The sequence below is a fragment of the Diceros bicornis genome, chromosome 22 (assembly GCF_020826845.1).
Source record: "Diceros bicornis minor isolate mBicDic1 chromosome 22, mDicBic1.mat.cur, whole genome shotgun sequence".
NCBI lineage: Eukaryota > Metazoa > Chordata > Mammalia > Perissodactyla > Rhinocerotidae > Diceros > Diceros bicornis.
Window position 1 is genome coordinate 22,789,367 of NC_080761.1, and position 23,629 is coordinate 22,812,995.

At 43.8% G+C, this 23,629-nt stretch overlaps 1 protein-coding gene across 19 annotated transcripts in view; it reads left to right on the forward strand.

Annotated features, from left to right (window-relative positions):
* TRPM3 (transient receptor potential cation channel subfamily M member 3) overlaps positions 1-23,237 on the forward strand; it is a 791,340-nt gene extending 768,103 nt beyond the window's left edge. For all 19 annotated transcript variants that reach the window (XM_058565673.1, XM_058565675.1, XM_058565677.1 and 16 more), the window contains 4 exons: positions 8,907-9,057; positions 9,169-9,368; positions 11,362-11,494; positions 21,777-23,237. In XM_058565673.1, the coding sequence (XP_058421656.1) occupies positions 8,907-9,057; positions 9,169-9,368; positions 11,362-11,494; positions 21,777-23,229 (1,937 nt within the window). In that variant the 3' untranslated portion in view covers positions 23,230-23,237. The remainder of the gene's footprint in view (positions 1-8,906; positions 9,058-9,168; positions 9,369-11,361; positions 11,495-21,776) is intronic.
* Positions 23,238-23,629: the final 392 nt, after the last annotated feature.

Here is a 23,629-nt window from a genome sequence, read left to right on the forward strand (position 1 = left end):
CCGCTGCACTTCCTGTCCTCCATTACTAGAGGACGTTGGCTGTAGCCTATTGAAAGAAATAGAAAGTGCTCCATGCTTCCACGAGGAAAAATTCTGCCTGGATCTGCCACTATCTAAGATTCTTAGATCAAGAACCTTCTAGAAAGATGAAGCCATACAAAGAGAGGCATCTCCAGTTGTCTTGCCAAGGAAAGCATTGTGTCAGGGAGAAGGCCAAAAGAGCAGAGCTATCTAGATCTAATTTCTTGGAGTAAAACTGTGCTAATGGCATTCTAAATCCTCCATCGCAAACTGTGTGGATTTTCAAAAGGAGGTAGAGAAGTCCTCTTTGTCTCCTTATCTTTTCAAGATGGATTTTTAGTTGAAAATCCTTTCTTTTAAAAAAAAAAAAAAAGGATACATGTAGTCATACACTCAATTAAGCTCTTTGTTGCATTGCCTGTGACTTGGAATAAGCTTTTGAGACATTTCTTCAGACAGGAGAAGAGGGATAATCTTTGCGAAATATCGTTCTTCATCATTTTTCTAAAGATGATGCCAATTATATCAAACATTGGTGTTTCATTTTTAATTTCTCATACTTTTTGGCAACAGTGTGGTGTGTGCATTAAATAAATGTTCCTTTCCCTCATATATTATAGAATGAAATCAAAAGGGCATGTGTCTTAATCTTTGGGACGTGGGTGACCACACCTGATATCTATTATATGAATTGAATTTCGCTCTCCACACTCTGAATTTTAGTGTTCTGTACATTTGTTACCTTATCTAAACAGCTGAGACTGTTATTCATGTTGATAGAAACAAGAATAATTCAGATGTCTATCAACCTGTCTCTACATTTGTTCATAACTGAGAGATTCTTCTCAGCCCCATGTTGGCTCTTTCTTCAGAGGCACAGAGGAAAGGGACTTTGTAGTCGAGGAGGCTTGCGTGAACATCCTGCTTCTGTTCTTAACTGTCTTTGAGATACTGACAGAGATACTGACCTCAGTTCTTCATCTGTAAAATGAGGATAATAATATCCATCATGTCAAAATGTTGTAAAGATTAAAATAAGGTGATGTGAGTAAAGCTCATAGCACAAGCCTTACATTTAAGCACGCAATAGGTGGTCACTAGCATTATTACATTGGAAAGGTCATAGGAGATTGAGAGGAATACATACAGGCTTTGGGGTCAGAGAGAGGGTGGGGCTCATTTCTGCTTCATTCATAATTGCGTCTCCAGTGCCAATTCCCACTGGCACATAGCAGGAACTCAGTGTTTTTTGGATGAATGAGTGAATGGTTCTGGCAGTATCCCTTATTAGCTATGTGATCTTGGGTAAGGCATTTCATCCCTCAGTGCATGTTTCCACAACTGTGAAGCAAGGATAATACATTTCTTACAAAGCCGCTGGGAAGCTTAAGTGCAATGGCTGATGAGAAGTGTCCAGCACAGAGGCTAGCACATGCTATGCTTTCCACAGATGTTTATTCCCAAATCTCCACTGTCCTTCACTTTTGAAGATCCCAGATAAAGAACTAGGATCAGCATTTCCTGGGAAACATCCATTTTATAAGCTATCTTTTAAAATGAGCAGTGGGCAGTGTCCAGGGGCCCAGGATGTATGCGGAAGAAGTTTCACAACACTCTCAGCGTGGTCATTCATCAAAAATGTCAGGGTCTGGGGGCCAGCCCCGTGGCCTAGTGGTTAAAGTTCTGCACACTCCACTTCAGCAGCCCAGGTTCATGGATTCGGATCCTGGGCATGGACCTACACCACTTGTCAGCCATGCTGTGGCAGCAACCCACATACAAAATAGAGGAATATTGGCACAGATGTTACACAGGGCTAATCTTCCTCCAAAAAAAATAAAAAGAGGAAGATTGGCAGTGGACATTAGCTCAGGGTGAATTTTCCTCAGCAAAAAAAAAAAAAAAAAAAAAGTCAGGGTCTGAGAAAAGCAGGATGTCCAATTTGATCCTTTTTTTTCTCCTGGGTAACTGCGAGGCAGTATAGGTCGGGTATCGGCCAGGCTATTGGGGTGTGAGGTGGATCCTGAAAAGAGGTACAGAAATTATCTTTCACCCAGACCTCATCTCATTTTTGAAGGGACTAAGAGAAAGGTTCCATTTCTTGTGTCAACTTCAGTTGATCAGTTGTGGTTTCAGGAATTTTGTGTTAAAAAGGATTCTGAGGCCACAACTTGACACTCAGAAGAGTGTCATGATTGATTAGCAATATCTGCCACGAGTTTAAGATGGGGTGTTATGGTTAGTGTGCCATGGAAATTTACACAGCAGCATTTAGAAGCGAGATTTGCCTTTGTCAAAGACCAAGCATGCTCCTTTAATCACAAAACTTGGCAATTGCAGGGGGCCGGCCAGGTGGCATAGTGGTTAAGCTCATGCACTCCATGTCAGTGGCCCGGGGTTTGCAGGTTCAAATCTCGGGTGTGGACTGACACACTGCTCATCAAGCCATGCTGTGGTGGCATCCCACATACAAAATAGAGGAAGATGGACACAGATGTTAGCTCAGAGCCAATCTTCCTGACCAAAAAAAACTTGGCAATTGCAAAAACAAACAAATAAACAATATCCTATTTTTTCTCTCTCTCAGCTTTTTGCTCTCACAGGAACCATCTCATGGTTGGCAGGTCATGGTGGAACTTAAGTCTTGAAGTAAATAGAAAAACAGACACTGACCCAGTGAAATTGATCAGGTGTAACCCTTATAGAAATGCCTGACACTGCAGGTCAAATGTACAGTATGTGATATTCCTACTTGCATTCATTTGGTAGATATTTATTAAGCACATATTGTGTGCCAGGGAATGTTCTAGGTGCAGTTTTGTTTAGTGAACAAAACAGACAAAACCGTTTTCCCCATGAAGCTTATATTCTAGTGAAGGATTCTGTTGACACTTATTTTAGTTATTATAAAAATTTATTTATGAAAAAAAATTTCAACCATTGGATGGCTGCTCTCCAGAACATGTGCAGAAAAGGGAGGGCTTTCTTTTTATCATCCACACACTCTGGCTGGATTATGACTGCATAACCTATCATTGTTCTGGAGCCCAGTCATCCATTCCATTTCTACTTATTAATGCACAGTTAGCAGAAATGGCACTTGCAACTTCCTGCCACGTAATATGTCAGCGTGACCCACGTAATAAACCATAGAGAATCTGAATCTCCAAGTGCTTGATCCCTTCTAATTTCGACACAACTGCATAGATGTAGCCTTCCCACCCTGTACCTGCACACACACACACACACACACACACACACACACCAGAGGCTCCTGTGGTCTAATCTATCTATGATCAGCTTCTAGAACAAGATTTTCTTCACTTTGGGAGCAGCTGGCTGTGTCCAGGTATTTGGCCAAAGTCTCCCAAGTGCATTTGCCCTACTGATTTGATAATAGGTGGAATCTGCATCATTAGTGTCTGAGTCAGGGGCTCCCATTGGACAACTGAGCTTTGATCAATGTAGACACCTTAAGTTTTGTATGCTTGGGGGAAGAAGTCAGGCAACAGTGCCTGTGCTCCTGAACCCCTGACACTGTAATTCAACCTCGGTATCAGGTCAGATTTCACATTCCGAGTTGCCCCTTCCAACCTTTTCATGCTACTCCAAGACTCCAAATGCAGCCTCTCAGGAGTGGGGTACCTCTCAGGGGTGGGGTCTTTTATTACTGGCCTATGGACAGGGGCTGGAAACGGGGGTGATTGTATTAGTTAGGACTCCTAATTGCAAGTGATAGAAACCCAATTCAAACTGACTTAAGGAAAAAAGGGCTTTTGTGGTTTGTATAACTGAAGAGGGCAGGTTTTAGGCATGGCTGGGTCAGAAATGTTTCTCTTCTCTGTGATGGAGTCGCTCCCAGAGAGGCCCTCTCCTCTTGGTAGCCTTACACTGCACTGTAAAAAGAGAGCTTCTTTTTTATACTAGTTTCAGCAGAAGTCCTAAGGCTGATGCTCGTGGGCTCTGATTGGTCAGGCTAGGGTCACATGTCCCTCTCTGAAGCAATCACTGCAATCAGAGGATAAAGCACACGGATTCATCTCCTAGATGTGGAGTTGGAGTTCATTTCACCCAAACATCATGGACTGAGGATGGGAGAGGGGTGGTTCCACAAAGAGAAACCAGGATGCTTTTACCAGGGGAAGGGGAAATGTATACTGGGAGGGTGGAACGAGCAAACATCCACTAGGGGCACTCTGCATTGACTATCACCAACAAAGAGGGAGATGACAACAAGTCACTTGAGATGAAGATGGTAGGGACTATGCATTCACTTCTTGCAAGAGGATTGGAAGAATAACCACTCAAGTGTCAGGTTCCAAAGCAGGGAAGGAGGAGGCACAGTGGTAGCCACCAGCACCCATGCCCCTAGTCATCCACCCACATGCCATCTTGGGCGCCTGTGCCCTGGAGCATTTTCCTGAGAACACGACCCCCCAGATACTGCTTGGTGCCATATGACAATCCAGATACGTTATCCCCCATTCTAGAATCTGCTACTTATCAGGCCTTTAAGGCCCCCAGTTCATCTTCATCAATGGTAGACATCTATAAGTTTGAGTCATAGTACTTTCTAGTGCAGAGAGAGACCCAGAACAGGGACATCATTAGGAGCTATTATAGAGCAATGTTTTGCACTAACTGCTGCGTATAATGTTCACTGCCTCTTTGCTGATATTACCAAATGAAGGCTGTTACTTAATGATTCATTTTTATTATCACTGTCACTGTCACAAGGATCATCTAATTCATTTATACTGCACTTGTTGCTGTAGAATCTAGATGATAGTCCTCAAGGCTGGTCCTGACTACCAGACTGCTTGGTGTGACCCAGGCTAGAGGGGCTGCAGCCATTCTGCAGAGCTTCTTCAGAGCCCCCATCAGAGCTCACGTCATACATACCGTAATGCAACATTCTGTCCCCTTTCTGTGCCCCGTACTAAACTGTGAGCTCCTTATTGACAGGGACTCTTTAATCCCCAATATCCCCTGTACCCAGCACGTTATAATCACTCAATCAATGTTTATAGAATAAGTGCTATGCCTAGTGATTGCAAAACAAAGAGGAATAAGATGTGGTCCCTAAGCTTGAGAAGCTTAAAATCTATTAATTGCAAAAATAACAATACTAATTATGACACCAGCTAATGTTAACCAAGTGCGATATGCTAGATACTGAGCTAAGAGCTCTGCACGCGTGATCTCAGTTAATGCTCTTGACAACCTCCCCCATGTTACATACTATTACTTACCCCCGTTTTACAGTTAAGGAAGCTGAAGTTCACCTGTTAGCTGAAGTCATATCATTTGAAATTGGTGGAATCAGGGTTTGAAGCCAGGTCTGCCTGATTATAATCCATGTTCCTAACCACTAAAGTAATACTGCCTCTATAAAGGCAGGATCAATAAAAGGTGGGGGAAGCTGGAATAAATTAATACCCAAGGGATTGGCAGGGAGTTCCTAGAGCCAATCACGTTGACATTAAATCAAGTCTTGTATAAAGATATTAAGCTGGTCCAATGTTTTAACTAGTAGGGGCCTTTGAGGAAAGAGCAGAAGAACAGAGATATGTCAGTAACACTAGCTGAAGCCCTGTGGATATGTGCCCGGGCCATGAAACCAGTGAGCTCTTCTCCCTGGTGTTCTCTCTAGACTGGAAGCAGGGCCCAAGTGGAGGAAGTGTCTGCCTGCTTCACTAAATATGGGGTGAAAAGAACAAGATGGCTGAGCACTGCTCCTCACAAGTTTATTTTACATTCTCCCAGAATGTGAAGAGAAATATCACAATGTCATCGAGAAATGGAGACCAGGGACCACATCTGTTAAAACTGTGCATTTGTGACTTACCCCAAGCAGTTCTTTCTGCTGCTCTTTGTTGGGAGCCGGAGCCAGAGGCAAGGGCAGAATAGGAGTGACAGCCCCTCGGGAGGGCAGACTGGGAGAAAGAGAGTAGAATGAGTGGGACAAGCTTCCAGGAGGAGAGAAAAGCAAAGCAAGTGATTCCATGAGGCCTGTGGCCAAGCAGATAACAGAGACCCTGAAGTCTCTGTTGAACATGAGAAGCCTTCTTGCCAAGCCAAGGGTGGGATTTCTGGAAAGGACCTAAGGAAGGAGCTAACAATGGCTCAGAGCTAGGATTGTCTTATCATGAGTAGGCCTGCGGAGCTGTGGGAAATGTCTGTTAGTGCTCCACAACCAGATTGTGTCCACATGAACTCCTTTATTCATTCAACAAACAGTAATCATGTGTGGGTGTGTGTGGATGTGCTAGGTGTATGCACTGAGCCAGGTAATGGGAAGTCAGGAAGAGCAGTTTTCCCACTGGGAATCTTGTGTGGGTTATAGACGAGTAAATTGGCAATGGTGAGACAGTGTGAGAAGACCCCCAAAGGGGCAAGCAGAGGGGGCTCTGGGATCATAAGGAAGATAAAATTACTAAAGAAAAAATTATTTCTTAAAGAAAATCATTTATGACGTGTTGGAGATGGTAAGGAAGACTTTCTTCAAGGAGGGCTACTGTAGTGAGGTTTTGCGGTAGGGGAGGGTGACTGGGCTCAACTCTGAATGCAACGAGGAGAAGTGGGAATTTATAGCCAGGAGCAGGGTCGGGGTGGTCAGTGGCTGGAAAATCACAACGAGGAAACATCTGGGGTAAGGTGCGATCCTGGCTAAAGCAGCCTCACAGGATTCTTGCTGAAGACAGGCCAGGGTGATCAGACTCCCTGGGAGGTGGTGAAGGATGAGGGACCTGAGGAGATATCAAGGTTGCTCAGATGTTGAGGGTGGGGATTCTGGGTAAACTGACTTAGCAGGATTCTTGCCAAAATTGGACAATGCAGAGACAAATACAAAAGTCCAAAAGTCAAGGCCTAATTGAAAAAGAGCTCAGAAGAGCCTGAGTAGAGTTTGGTCAAGCAGAGAATCTTGATCAATACCTACCCCAGTCCAGGCTGGAAAAGGCTGAAAGGGAGCTGGGGTGGCCTTCAAAAGGCTGAGTGAGCACTGAAAAATGAACAGAATTCACCCAGGGGAGGCATGGGAGTGGGAGCATGGTGTCAGAGGGGACCTTGGGAAGCACCAAAAGCATGGCTGAAAATCATGAAGTAAAAGAGATCATGACATTTCTAGGAACTGCAGGAAATTTGGTCCAGTTTGTGCTCAGAGGGAGAGGTGAGAAGTGGCAAGAGACGGCCCTGAGCCAGCCACCCTCAGAGTTTGGGCTTCCTCCTGGAGCCAATGGGGGCCTCCATCACTGGGTTTTCCTTCCAAGGAGTAAATGATCAGGACCTTTTACAGGGCTGTTTTGGGCCATTAGTGCCACAACTGCCAATAATAAAAAAAAATGCTGGCTCTTTGAAAACACCTAATGCCAACACTCAATCATCTTGCAGGCAGATCCAAAGGAAGCACTTCGGCCATCTTTTTCTGGCCATAAAAACAGGGTCTTGGTGTCCCGATATTATTAAAACCCTCGTAGGCTGAGAAGATGCATTTTGGAGTTGAGAGCATGTTAGAAATCACATAATTTTTCCAGCCTAATTCTAGCTCAGTGGACTCACCTTAGTGGCACCTGAGAATTACCTGGGAAGTTTTAAAAGAAATATCGATGCCTGGGCCACCCTCAGAGATTCTGATTCAATTGTCTGGGGTGGAGTTGGGCGTTGGCGCTTTTTACAGCTCCTCAGGGGGTCCCCTGTGCAGCCAGGGTTGAGAACCACTATGGAGCACACAGCCTAGCCACATTAACTCTGGAGAGGGAAGGGACTCCTCTCCCAGGTACTCCAGCCCAGATTCTGGGTCAGCTTTGCAAACCTTCCTGGCAGATCTTCAAAAGCTGCCTGTGGCAACTGCTGACACTTCTTCATGGCTCCCCCTTTTACAGACAGATGAAAAAGGACCCTGTTCTAAAGCCAACATGAGGCAGCTGGAGCGGGAGGGCCACATCACCTATCCCTGGGCACCGCATCACCCCCCAGGCCATGTTGTCTGTGCAGCACTAAGCAGCTTTGTCGAGGATTTGTTTTCCCCTGAATTTACCCGGAAACTCCAAAGCCGGCCTCATTAGCACCTTATGCTCACCCGGTCCCACGCATCACCTTCCTCCTCACCCCCACCTCCAGATCTTTTCTATTTTTCATCTGCCCGTATATTCAGCACAGTTGGGTTTTTTTCCCCTGTGCCCTGGAAAGCACATTTTTGGAATGGAAGTGCTGCTGGAAGAAAGCAGGTGGCTACAGGCTCCTGCCCATCACCCCTCATTGCCCTCCCCGTGAAATGCCATCCGTCAGGAGCACCGAGCCACAAGCCCTCTAAATACTTCCCAAGACGCTGCCGGGTTTTGTTCCTTCCACACTGAGACAGCAAATCGTTAACTCAGAGCCCCCGTGTTGTTTCTTGCAGCAATTAACAGCTGCCCGGTGTTAATTCCCAATCAATAGCCCCTCGTACTGCTGCTCTTACAGCTGTCGGCTTCTGGCCTCCACAGCACATTTTGAAAGTAACTCGATGGGGCAGTGAGGTTCTGCTCCTCTGGCTGCCGCTCCCCAGGAAAGCCCTCCCCGGGCTTCCTAAGGACACCAAATGCCCCTTAGCATGTGTCCCCCAGGGACAGGGTGAGCACGCAGGGGGTTCCTCCCACGTCTCTCAAGTCAGATGACAACTTGGGAGACAGAAGGAACCAGCAGCCCCTTGGGATATTCATGAAGCTTTCATTTTTCTATTTTGGCTTTTTTGGAATTCTTTTTTTTTTTTCTGTTTGTTTTGAGCTGGCTGTATTTTTCCTTCATCTAAAAAAAAAAAAAAAAAAACTCATTCACATCAGTCTTTTTTTTTTTTCCTCAAATAGCCGTGGTTTCTTATTTCTTGCCTGTGTTGTTTCCCCCAGCTCCCTGTGGACAGAATGAGACCCGAGAGGATGGCAAAATCATCCAGCTGCCTCCCTGCAAGACAGGAGCCTGGATCGTGCCGGCCATCATGGCCTGCTACCTGCTAGTGGCAAACATCCTGCTGGTGAACCTCCTGATCGCTGTCTTTAAGTAAGTGGGTCCTTCCTCTGGGCACTCAGCATGGCGTGGGGGCGCTGGACGGGGTGGCGCTTCAGAAAGCAGCGAGCTTTCTCACTTGCTTCTCTCTGGTCTCTATTTCAGCAATACCTTTTTTGAGGTAAAATCGATATCGAACCAAGTGTGGAAGTTTCAGAGGTATCAGCTCATCATGACTTTCCATGAAAGGCCGGTTCTGCCCCCACCTCTGATCATCTTCAGCCACATGACCATGATATTCCAGCACCTGTGCTGCCGATGGAGGAAACACGAGAGCGACCCAGATGAAAGGGACTATGGCCTGAGTAAGCTTCCGGTGACGGCCCCCTGCAGCCACTGATCATTAATCCCTGCTGTTTCCTGTCGGCAGCCATGCAGGACCATGTGGCCACCTGGTTCCTCCTGCTTCCTGCAGACTGCCGACAGCTCTGAAGACTGGGGGGGCGGGGGGGGGGGGGCGGAACGGGAGGGTATGCTTGCGTGGGAAACAGGGCTGGAAGGAAGACTGTAGGGGCTGAAATCCAGCATTCTTAGCCTTACAACTTTCTTAGTGAGATAAAACTAGTCTCCAGCAGGCCTGTTTTAGCAAATCATAGGTTCTAAGTTTCTTACCTTCCAGAGGTCCCACCACAAAATATATCAGCCGTGTCACCATGCTCCCAATGCTGCATTATATCTAAGTGAAGCGTTGTTACGTGAGTGGAATTGAGTTGCAGGTGACTAGGTTTGTTCTTCCTTTATCCCTTTTGGGTCTATCATGTTTTTAGGTCTTAAACATTTTCCCAAGCCTTAGGGGTTGTGCCTATATGACTTCATGAGGAAACCAGACCTGCTTTCCATTATTCAAAGCACAAAACAGAAGACCCTCCACCATCCACCTTCTAGTCCAGTGTTTTCTAAAAGGAGGTTCTATTGGCCTTGGGACGGAACTGTTCTCCATGGTGTAGGATTGTCCCCTACATTGCAGGAGATATAACATCTGGCCTCCACACATTAAATAGAAATAGCTCCTGCAGATTCTTAAATGTCCCTTGGGTACCACCCACAGTTAAGAACCGTTGGGAATCCAGCCCCATACAAGCCAGCTTCTATAGTTTCTCAAAGTGTGTCAAGCAGACCACATACACTAGATCTACTGAACAGGAGCCTCTAGGATTGCGGCCCAGGAATTACCTTGTGGTAATCACTAGCGCATCGAAAATTTGAAGCCAAAGCCACTTGACCAACTGCTTTTCTAAGTCTGAAGTTTTAACAACTTCCCTGACACAGCAATGCCCAACTTCCTTCTAGACATTAAAATTGAAGAGTTGGAGAGGGCTGGGGATTCCAAAATTTACTATTTACATCTGAAACACAAATTTAAACAAATAGAAAGCTTAGGCGTGGAGAAGGCTCAAATTTCCACTGAATTTTTTCTATAGCTGTAGCAATTATGAATTAGTTTATCTGCTATTAGCAGAAAACCAGATGAACAATAACACAAATAAATAAGGTTTTGTGTTTCTCACATAATAAAAAATAAAGAGGTAGGTAGCCCAGAGCTCAACAGTGTCTCACTGAAGTCAAAGACCCAGAGTCCTTCCATTTTCAGGCTTAGCTCTTCCTTATCACACTGTCTTGTCTCATGGTAGCAAAACAGCTGCTGCACTTCCAGTCCTCACATTCACGTTCAAGGCAAGAAGAAGAGGGGAAGTGAAAAAATGTAGAAAGAAGCAGCCACGTCTCTATACTTTATCAGAAAAGCAGAATCTCTTCCCAATACACCACCCCTCCCTGCAGCAGACTTCTTTTGTTTCTTGAGCTAAACTAGGTCTCATGATGGCTGCTAGCTTCAAAGGAGGCTGCAAATGTGTGTATTTGGCTTTCCAGCCTCAGTAGTGGGAAGAGGGAAAGAGGGAATGGGGTTGCAAAAGGTCTTTTAGTAAAACCAGTGAATGATGTCTGTCTGCTACATTCCTCAGTCTAGAAATTGAACTTTTAAGAAACCTCCATTCTTGTTGTAGCTTCCTTTTCCTTGATTTGGCTACATTTTTGGTCACACAACTTGAATAATTCTAATCAGCCCTGGCAGTAAAGCAGGTATGTTCGGGTGAACTTCAGGGACCCATAGTGAGGCTAACACACAGAGACAGGACAGTGCCCCAAGTGGCCTAACTGGATTTGGGTTTAGTTTGAGACCCGGTAAAGAATCGAGGGCCCTTTTCCTAACCTTGATTTAAATTAGGAATGTCATTAGGCCCACAGATCAGATGCTACCGCTTTTACTTCCCTGCCTCATATCTCATTTCCTTTCCACAGAACTCTTCATAACTGATGATGAGCTCAAGAAAGTACATGATTTTGAAGAGCAGTGCATTGAGGAATATTTCAGAGAAAAGGATGATCGATTCAATTCATCCAATGATGAGAGGATACGGGTGACTTCAGAAAGGTGGGTTCCCTAGGCACATGCCTCCCGGGATGTTTTATGCCATGGTACGCTTTATCAACTGACTTTGTTCGCATGGCCACAAAAAAACAGAGGGCCCTTGTGTTTATTTTTATTGTTCAAGATATCACGGCAGTTATGAGAGAACAGAATATTGTCTGCAGTGTCTACAGATCAAAATCCCAGACTGACAGATCCCGGACTTTTCCAGCAGGCAATAGCAGCCACCCTCCTGGACACTAGAGATTGTTGAGTCCCGGACAGGGTAGGAGTTGCTGGCTCAGAACAGAAATTGGAAAGTTCTGACCCAGAAACAAACCAAGAGAGACCCAGCCCAACTCAGGGCTCTCCGGCAGGTTTGTGTTTCATGTTTCCCTGAGCATCATCTCCAAAGGCATAGAGGGTCCTAGTGCCTGGCTTATGTGGGTGCTCAGTACCTTCTGAATAAACAATAGCAAGAGACTTGAGAATTAGTTAGAATAATGGTTGAAGGTTTTTTGGTTTTTTTTTTTTTTCCGAATAATTTTGTTTTTTCTTCTTATAGAACAAGATAAAAGCAAAGAAATAAAAGCAGATTTTTCTACCCAGCGATTATATACTTTTAGATCTCATTGACTAAATAGTTTTGTGGACTAGTAGAGCTGTAAGAAAAATCTCAAAATAAAGAGAAAAGAATCCTTTAAATTGAATAAATCTAGCTTTATGCAAATGAACTTACATTATCTTATTTCCTCATTTTGCTGTAGGCTAATAAAAACTTTATTCCAGGCTGGCACACTCAAAACCCAGCATTTGGGGACCATCGTTCTAAAGAGCACCCAGAGTGTTACAAAGCCTTGGTGTAACTTTAAATTTTAAGCATTTGCGATATAAAGATAGTGGAAGCAAATTATAAATAGTGGGAAAAGGTATAATATATTGATGACTTTAGTCAGTATGACTCAGACTGCTAAGATTTGAGTCAGTCACCTCTAGTTTTCAAGAAATGACATTTTGTCTGCTTCCCCACTGCATGTGTTCTCTAGTGGCTCTGTAGAAATTACACAAATGGCATTTTTCCTCTCCCTGGCTCTTTATTTCTTTAAAGAATGCAGTCTAGATAAGTAGGTATATACACATATGCCATTGAGTGATTGCATCCATAGGTTCTCAGCCGATATTAATAAAATTTAAAGCCATGCACAGATTTTATATGCATCTGTCATTGCAAAATAGAGCATTTAATGATGATATGATATGAAGCAATTTTCTGGCAAACAGAGGATGGAGCTACAAATCTGAAGATCTTTCTCATTCTGAGGCCTTAAAAAAGCTATTTATTAGTGGACATATAGCCATGTGGTTCCCAGAAAATTGTGCCATGTGGACATATTGCCATTGCTCGGACATATTTCCAAAGCATATGTCCAGGGGCCTTTGAAATGCTTTTTGAATTCAGAAAGCCACAGACCTGGGAGGAAGGAAAGGTGGGGAAGGTATGTTAAGATGCAAAGAAGCCTTTGCCTCTCTGGGGAAGTAGAATGAGAGATGCAGACACCAGCGCATGTGAACAAATTATGATCATGTCACCAGTTCCTTTTGGATGGAAACGGAGAGGAACTATAGCACCTCCACCTTAGCCTCTCACCCCACACCTGCAAACGCTTCCAGGAGACTCTTCCCCAAGGCCTTGTTCCTCTCTGGGTGGAGACAGAGCCCCACCCTCCAGGAGGGTGACCAAGGTGAGCAATTCGCAGAAATCCAGGCCAAGTGGAGGCCCACCCTCCTGGCATCCTAGGCATTAGCTGGCCTTCTGGAGTAACGGGGGCCTGGACGACCAAGATGAGCTCACAACCAAGCCCAGGGGCCAGAGAAGTGAACCCAAGCCCAGGCCTCATTCTGCTTCCGTTGCTTCTGTGTTTGCTTGGGATTTTGTTTCTGTTGGTGGTGGTGTTGGTTTTGGTTTATTTTGGTTGTGGTTTGTACATTTGTAAATGTACCAAAAAATAACATCTTTACACACTAGAATTGCACTCAGCACAACAGAAACACCATGAGGTGCATGAGGGAACAAAGATTAACCAAGGGAAGAGTGAATCCATGTTATCCATCTCACACATACTCTAGGACACGTCCTTTCTGAGTGCAGTGGCAGGTGAAATCACCTGACCTAGTTACATTCAATAGATAGATGGACGGGCACATAGATGATAGACAGTTGATAGACAGATGATGGATAGGTAGGTAGATAGATGATAGATCAATCAATCAATAGATAGATAGTAGATAAGTGATAGATAATAGATAAATAGATGATAGATACATAGATGCATAGATAGATACATAGACAGATAGGTGATAGATAGATAGATGATGGATAGATAGATAGGCAGATAGATGATAGAAAGATGATAGATAGATAGATGATAGATATGTATACACACACATTTGGATAGATACATATATTTAATTTACATAAGTTAACTGTGCACATTCAGTGTAGTATATAGAATATGTAATTCTCCCTTCATGTTAGATGGCCCCAATACAGAGATTTAAAATCAGAAAAATTAAGAGCTGGCTCTTTGCTAGACTAAAAGACATGGGAAAAGGGTTTCTTCACATAGTGAGCCCCATGCTCCTCCTCCTGCCACTGCCTTTAAAATACAATTTACTTATGCAAGTTATATTTGCATGAGTCTTTTTAGATATACGAAGATACTTCCATAATTATCGATTTAAATGCACTGTTGTTAAATCATAGTTTTGCACCCAAATGGTATGTAAAGAGCTCAATACAGTATTTGGGAGATCATTAACACCTTGGGGGAACTTGATTCTGAAAAATCCTTGTCTTTTCCATTTTTTATATAGCAGTGACCCTGATGCATCTCAAGCAATACAATTTCAGAATATAATGAGTTAATTAAGTAACCAACTACCTCTACTTTATTTGAGTCAATATCTAGCTAATGATAACTATATTAAAAGAACCAAATCTTTAACCTATTAAGCTACATTGGTGACTGGCTTCTTTTCTGAGGATTTTTGGGCTCTTGGCTGAAGATAACCAATCCTAGAATCTGTTCTATTAAATTCCATGCTCATTATCCTTTCTAACTCTGTTAATTCTAATTCTAATTCTAATCCTTTCTTAGCCTTGCTAAGTTCGGTTTCTATGCCTGCATACTGAGCTTACACTGTGTGCCAGGCAACGTGGCAGGTATTGAGGACCTATAAGGCAGGGCCTTATCCTCAAGAAACACACAGTCTCATTGAGTTCCAATGTATACCCATAGCAGGAACAGCCAGAAAATCTAACCCAGTGGTTCTCAAACTCTGAGGGCCTCAATCTGGAAGGCTTGTTACAACACAGGTTGCTGGGTATCTCCCCCAATACCAGTTTCTGATTCACTACGTCTGGGATGGGGCCTGAGAATTTGCATTTCTAACAAGTTTCCAGGTGATGCTGATGCTGATGCTGCTGATCCTGATGCTGATGCTGCTGGTCCAGGGACCACACTTTGAGAACCATTGATGGAACCCAACAGACAAGCTAGAAGTCCAGAGTTAAGAGAGGATGGTGCAGAATTATTCACTGTGGAGCATATAAAATTCAGCACCTTACATTTGAAAAAGGTTCTGGATGTCACTGAGTACAGGTTACTTGCACCCAAATCAGTTGTTTCTCCTGCACACCTGACCAATGGCGATTTAACAACGTGCACTGAGTAACTAGCATGAGCAGGACCTGGGTCAGGGGTGGGGATATAAAGACCCTACTTTGAAAGAATGCATAGTCTAGTTACACCCAGCCTCTGTTTGGGTGTAGAGAAGAAACTGCCTTAGATACCAGTCTCATGAATGAATACAGAAAAAACTCAATTCTTTTCTCTTTGAGGAAATACTTTACCTATGTGAAGATCACTATCCTCTCCCTACTTTGCTTTGCCTTTTCCAAACTAAATATCCCAAGATCATTTAACTACTTATCTTGCAGGCAGCAGATCTCCTATTACTCTGCTCACTTCCTCAATATGCACTTTAAATTGTCAACATCCCCCCTTAAATGCGTTACCTAAATGGAACTTAATCCTGTGTTGTAGTTAGAACCTAGATTTAAGACCTTTATTCGTTCATTTACTATTTTTGAGTATCTACTATGTGCTGGGCTAATACTCATAGAGTACAATGGGACAAGTAGTTCTTTCTATGTTAAAAGGGAAAGGACACAGTATAATGGGAAGATTTTAATACTAATTCTGCAGTAACTAGCTGTGTGATCTTGAGCAAGTTACTTAACTCCTCTGAACCTACGTCCCATCTGTAAAATGGAGTATTAACACCTAATTAAAAGTATTAAAGAGTATTAAAAGTTATTAAGATAATGTATGCTTTCAATAAATGGTGGTTATTATTATTATTTGATCTATATATATTTTATTTGCTATAAGATTGCATTGCAATCATAGTAGCCAAGTCGTGTCTTTGGTTCAGAAGGAGCCTACAATTAATTAAAACCAGAACTTTTTCACATGAGCTGATTCAAATATCCTCAAACTTCTTCTTGTGAAATGTTTGTTTTTAACCTAAAATCAGGACTTGACATTCATTGCTGTGAAATTTTTCTTTATTTTTTTCCCCCTTTGGCTCATTCTTCCAGCACCTCAAGGATCTTTGGATCCTGACTTTATCACCTAGTAGATTAATTTTTCATCCTATCCATTTTATATCATTGTTTTCTTGATAAGCATACCTACTATGCCTTCAACATAATTCACCAAAACACTCACCAGCACCGATCAGGTGAACCAAGACACTGCACGACTCCAAAAAATACCTTTCATGATGACATTGGCCCATTGTTCTACCATCTCTCCTTTGGTTAATCAGCCAACCAAGTATCCACATTTCTTCAGTCTGCCCAGTGTGTCAACAACCTCTCTGCTAAGATCACAATGTACTTCACCACAAATATTGTGCATCTATGTCTCTCTCTTAGTCTAAATTATCAAAAAAAAACAAAGACAAGATTAAGGGGCCAGCCCCATGGTGTAGTGGTTAAATTTGGCACGCTTCACTTCAGCAGCTGGGTTCATGAGTTCAGATCCCAGGCACAGACCTACACCACTCATCAGCCATGCTGAGGCGGTGACCCATATATAAAGGAGAGGAAGATTGGCAACAGATGTTAGCTCAGGGTGAAACTTCCTCAGCACAAAAAAAAGACAAGATTAATATTGAGCCTATCAGAGCTGGTCTTCCTCAGCAAAAAGAGGAGGATCGGCATGGATGTTAGCTCAGGGCTGATCTTCCTCACACACACACAAAAAAATATTGAGCCTATGTGGTCCCCTATTAACCTATTTAGCCTATGTGGTCCCCTGTCTAACCCTATCTTTTTAAAGTACTCAAAAGATACTTACCTAAGAACTTGATTAATTACCTACCATTCTATAATGCTGCCTAGAATTTATGTCAAACTCCCAAAATTCCTAGAATCCCGGAATGTTCAATATCAGAAAAATATTTTCCTGTCTGCAGTCTCCTGGCATTTCGTTTTATTTCCCTTTGGTTCTTATGGGTTACGTACATTTGCTGGTGATCACAGCTGGAAGTTCTTTTCTGATTCCTTTAACTCGTTTAAAGCAGAATTCTCAAACTGGTGGCCTGAGGGCAGCATCTGCCACCGAGGGCTGTTGTGCTGGGCTTGCAGTGATTGTTAAAATTCATTGAATGCCCTTGGACTGGGCATGCTCTCTGCTGCCACAGAAGTCCTGCCTCTATTCTCCTATGCCTTGCCTGCTTCACCTACTTACTTGATCTGCCCTGCCCAATGGCGTGTAACTCTCAGACCCCTCACTTAAAGCTTCCAGATCATCCTCGCCATCACCCCACCTGCCAGGCTCCACTTGTCAGAAGAAGTTGTGGTTTGAATTTTCTCCTCGATGGTAACAATTTAAGCAAACTGGCATATACGTTATTCCCAGCGTCATCTTTTAATCTCACATTATCTTTCCCAAGCCAATGGGCTTTGTACTCTTTTTTCACTTCATCAAGATCCGAAGAAGTGATAGACACATGACTATTAATAGTATATTCAACTTATAATTTTTCATAACAATGAGAGATAGGAAAAGCTTAGTACATATGAAATTCATAAATAATCAAAAAACGGTGTAAGCCAAAAAAGATGAGCTTCACCTACCTCCCGCCATGTCTTTTTCTAAAGCTGGTTTTTGGTTATCTCCATTGATTGAGTTGAGTTTAAATTTTTCTCCCTTTTCTGTCTCAGAGTTAATAAGAAGGATAATTGGCCCAAAGGGAAGGATAGGTGACCCTAAAGGACTTAAATAATTCATAAATTAGGTATCAGTCTGTGGATAAGCAAGCATTAGCCTTAGCTGTTCTGCATCATTGCCTTTGATTTGAAAAGCTATGTTGGTATATCCTTGTCCCCCTACAAGAGCCCCCATGATTGGGCTCCTGTGATACGGGATTGTTTTTGCCCTTCATCCCACACCCATTCTACTGCCAGCACTCCAGGGAATATTTGAGATTTAGAACAGGCATGGCCTGCCAAACCTCTTTTTCCTTTTACCATATTTCCTTTAACCACATTTTGAGGTTATCAGAAAAGAAGAATGAATTTCCAGAAAATAACATAACCAGTTATCCTAATTAAGAAATTGCATATGGAAGCTGACGTTTTTTGTGCCACCAGAATCTTCTTTTGAATGTCCTTTTCCACATCACATTGGCTGTTAGAAGCTAGCTGTCTTCTTAGCTGGGTTTTTTTTCACCGTCCTATTGAGTCCCCTCTGGTGGACTCCTGGCTGTCACGTTCTTGAGCTCCCAGGAGCAGGAGCCACCTCACATCTCTCCAGGACCCTGTTGTGTCTCTACTGTGATTGCTTCCTGAGTTATCCTGAAATAAGCCATGCAAGGTCTGGAGATGTGAAAGAGGGAAAGAAAATAAAGTGTTCCTGTCGTACAACGTCTTCCTTTCCACAGTCTCTCTTCTTTTTCTTACTCAGTCATTGATCCATAAATTCTTATCATTCTTATCTCCATTTTATCTCCTGAGTGGTTTCACCAGAGTCAGCTCCTAGCAACTACAGTCATGACCCAAAACTCTTGGTTTGTTCCTCAGACCTATTTATATCTGTGATGCATGCCCAGTTACGCTTAACTTTTCAAGAATTTTTTTAAAAAAAGATTAAGGGACACACCTTAGTTATGGAACAAACATATATAAATATGACTCTAGGAACTTTTATTCTTTTATAACTCCTACATTAAACCCCATCAGTTATGTCCGTGATCTAAATGATCATACAGTTTGATGGTTAAACACATCCAGAATTCTGAAAGAAAATAGATGAAGCAGTCCAATTTTTTTTTAATTCAAGTCTTATATTCTAATGCACCTCAAAGCCCACAGGAGAGTTAAGATTTGGTTGAGAATCTTAAGTTGGTTAAGTTCCTTGGCCCTGTTCCAGTAGGCTTCCCTACCCTGGTTCCATTCCCCGAGGCCACGCTTCCTCACTGTTGGGGCTCCCACTGGGCACATCCTGCTTTCTCGGAGGAGCCTCTTCCTACTTGTACCTCCTCTCTTTCTCTCCTCATCTTGGACTCCCTAGTCTCTGTGTCCCATTTACTGCCCACACCCAGGTCCTGACTCTGCCGTTGCCTCTTGGTACATCAGCTCTGCCCGTCACCTGCTGGTTTTCTCCGCAGTGTGGGATCTGGGGCTGAAGGAAGGTGGGACACGGGGAGCAAGGTTCCCACAGTGCAGGGAGATATTTCACAGTCCTCAGACCAAGGATCACATGCAATTATGCTAAAAGAGCATCTTTATCACCTTCTATACCAACATTATAGATTCACTGGGCTCGAGGAAAGGAAAAGAGAGGGAGGAAGAAAACTATCCTGCCTTTTGTTACTCTGCCAACACTAAAAAGCTAGGGCAACCCCATACCTAGTGTATCTGAAATGAAAAGTGTCATTCTACAGAAGTACACGATCTGTCCTGCTCCTGACTTTAATGAAATATTTTATCCACTTACCCAAAGCTTATTGCATTGCAAAAAATGAAACTGCAGTACTTGCAAAATCAAATTCCTTAGGCTAGATGATGAAAAAGTGAATTGTAAGTCTGTAAGACACAAATAATATTTTAAGTAATTTGCTATGTTTAACCATAAAATGAAGTGAAACAGGGAAGAGTTGTATTTTCCTTCTGAATTAGCTGTGTTAATAGCTGAATTGGCTGGGTGAATAGCTAATAGTTGGGTTTGCCACATGCAGAATTGCTCAGTGTATAAGTCTTTTGGGGGTACACCTGGGCCTGTGCTGGGTTGGTTATGGGGAGCAGGAGGGAGAAAAGAAAAAATGTCTCCAAAGCAGGGCTTTTGAAAGAGGTCCAGAACCTTAGGCTGCGTGCAGGGAGGCTGAAAGATAAGAGCAGAGTGGGTGGAGTGAGTTGGGGGAGTTGTTACAGAGAGCAGCAGAAGTGTGCCCCAAGGCAAGAGAATCACACACCCACTCTGGCCAGCAGCAGAGCAGGTTTTTTTAAAGGCCTCCAGGTCCCTTAGAGAGGGAAACCACGCGTCTCTTATACCTCTTTCAGGCATTGGAATGTACATTCTTCTCTCACAGAGGCATTGCTATTATTAACACACCACCACCACCACCCCCATCACAGCAGCTGGGGGAACCCTGCTCTAACTCCCACCATTCTTTGCAAAGCATTCTGTGTACATGCAAGCGTGTTTTTTTGAAAGGTTAGGAGTCAAGTGATTTATTGTGCATATTGGAAATATTGGAAAAGTATCTTTATTCTCTCCAGAAAAGTTGTGAATGGATCTTATTTAGATTCTCCAAAAGACTTGCCTTTCGGCATTTAAAAGGGAAAGTTTGAGCTCAAACCAAAACTTGGCTTTGGTTTGTCCTTTCCAAGTTAATCTGAGCAAGTGAAAAATAGGGCATAATTTTATTTGAAATATGTCGCCTCTGTCTTTATAAATAAGTGGCCAGGCAGCCTATTAGACAATTGAAATCAAGTTCATCCCAGTGATTGACTCAGTGAACCTTTACGACGCCTGGCAGATAATGGGCTGGCAACGTGGAAATGGAAGCAAGAATCTGAGACAGATCACTCCCTTAAGAATTTCCAATGAGGAGGGTCAAGACATCTAGAAATAACTGTAATATAAGGCATCTGTGATCAGCTCTCCAGAGAGAGAGAGAGAGAGGAACAGGGTAATTTACTTACTGATAGACACTCCAGAGTTTACTACAAATTACTTTATGCAATCTTGGTTAAATCTCTTGATGTTTGTTTTTCCTTAATTAATAAAAGGATTAGATTAGATTAGATCAATTCCAGGTGCCTCAGTAACAGAACCATATTAATTCCTTTGGAGGCACTACATTCTAAAAAGATTATTGTGAATAACAGCAAAAAAGATTATTATATAGATGCAAAATAAAAATAATCCTAGCCCATGGTGTAGTGGTTAAGTTGGAGTGCTCTGCTTTGGTAGCCTGGGGTTCGTGGGTTAGGATCCCAGGCATGGACCTACACACTGCTCATCAAGCCATGCTGTGGTGGTGTCCCACATACAAAATAGAGGAAGACTGGCACAGATGTTAGCTCGGGGACAATCTTCCTCAAGCAAAAAAAGGAAGATTGGCAACAGATGTTAGCTCAGGGCCAATCTTCCTCACCAAAAAAAAATAATAATCCCAGTCTGTAAAATACAAATTTTACACATACAGTGCAATCAGAATAGCTACTTTCTAAAATTCTGTCACAAAATTCTGGGTAAAGTCATCAAAATGCAACATTCTCATTTTGTCGGTGACTCTGATAAGCTAATACCCTAAGACTTATTTAGGTCATTAAACCCTGCCCAAGCCATAGCTAAGCCATGAGCGTGGTAGAAGGGCGGGACTTTGGCACCACTCCACTTCAGTAAGTGTTTATTTACTGTATTGGGATTGTGCATTAAATTTCACTGAGGGAAAAGGGGATTTAGCTAAATACCACTGGATTAGATAATCTCTAAAGCCTCTTCCAGCTCAAAAAGATTTGTATTCTGTGATTCTCACTGACAGTGTCACTGCCATCCTCTCCTCCCCACCCCCCCCCAGCTACCCGCAACTCCTCACTTTCCTTGTGGTAGGACACTGATGGCACCAAGGTCCAGGTGCAGCTTTGATGGCCTCCTTCCATGCTCTCTCAAACCTCCAGCAGAGGAACCCAGCCCTGAGTGACTCTCGTTCTCTCTTCCTCACACAGGGTGGAGAACATGTCCATGCGGCTGGAGGAAGTCAACGAGAGAGAGCACTGCATGAAAGCTTCGCTCCAGACCGTGGACATCCGGCTGGCGCAGCTCGAGGACCTCATCGGGCGCATGGCCACGGCCCTGGAGCGCCTGACAGGTCTGGAGCGGGCCGAGTCCAACAAAATCCGCTCTCGGACCTCCTCGGACTGCACAGACGCAGCCTACATCGTCCGCCAGAGCAGCTTCAACAGCCAGGAGGGGAATACCTTCAAGCTCCAAGAGAGTATAGACCCTGCAGGTGAGGAGACCATGTCCCCAACTTCTCCAACCCTAATGCCCCGTATGCGAAGCCATTCTTTCTATTCAGTCAATGTGAAAGACAAAGGTGGTATAGAAAAGTTGGAAAGTCTTTTTAAAGAAAGGTCCCTGAGCCTACACCGGGCTACTAGTTCCCACTCTGTAGCAAAAGAATCCAAAGCTCCTGCAGCCCCTGCAAACACCTTGGCCATTGTTCCTGATTCCAGAAGACCATCTTCATGTATAGACATCTATGTGTCTGCCATGGATGAGCTCCACTGTGATATAGACCCTCTGGACAATTCCATGAACATCCTTGGGCTGGGCGAGCCAAGCTTTTCGGCTCCAGTACCTTCCACAGCCACATCAAGTAGTGCCTATGCAACTCTTGCACCCACAGACAGACCTCCAAGCCGGAGCATTGATTTTGAGGACATTACCTCCATGGACACTAGGTCTTTTTCTTCAGACTATACCCACCTCCCAGAATGCCAAAACCCCTGGGACACTGACCCTCCAATGTACCACACCATCGAGCGTTCCAAAAGCAGCCGCTACCTAGCTACCACACCCTTTCTTCTAGAAGAGGCCCCCATTGTGAAATCTCATAGCTTTATGTTTTCTCCTTCGAGGAGCTATTACGCAAACTTTGGGATGCCCATGAAAACAGCAGAATACACAAGCATTACAGACTGTATTGACACAAGGTGTGTCAATGCCCCTCAAGCGATTGCCGACAGAGCCACCTTGCCTGGAGGTCTTGGAGGCAAAGTGGAGGAATCATCTTGCTGCCATCCTGAACGAGAAGCAGAACTGAGTCACCCCAGCTCTGACAGTGAGGAGAACGAGGCCAAAGGCCGGAGAGCTACCATCGCGATACCCTCCCAGGCGGGTGATAACTCAGACAGAACCCTGTCCAACAACATCACAGTTCCCAAGATAGAGCGTGCCAACAGCTACTCAGCAGAGGAGCCAAGCGCACCATATGCACACACCAGGAAGAGCTTCTCCATCAGTGACAAACTCGACAGGCAGCGGAACACAGCAAGCCTGCGAAATCCCTTCCAGAAGAGTAAGTCCTCCAAGCCGGAGGGCCGAGGGGACAGCCTGTCCATGAGGAGACTGTCTAGAATGTCCGCTTTCCACAGCTTTGAAAGCAAGCACAACTAAACCTTCATAATAAGCATTGCAGGAGGCTCAAGAATCCAGCCGTAAAATTCTCCCCAAACTCCACCTGTTCCCTTTCCTTGAAACATACCTGCTTTATTCTTAGCTGAGCAAAATAAGCAATGCTTTGGGAGGTGTTAACTCAAAAGTGACTTCTGGGCCACAGATCAAGAAAGCATTTGATCTGGCCCAGTGCCAAACACGGGCGATGTAAGTCATGTTCACACGTGATGGGTAGGGAGGGGAAATAGAGGGAGAAGAGGGTTGAGAGGAATGTGTATCACTAGTCACTTCAGAAAGCCATGAGCTCTGGGAATGAAGGGGCGTCAAGCACTCTCCACGCCTTGCGGCATCTTTCGATTTCGGGCCATTATCAAGAGTTTTAGGATGCAGGGCTAAATTG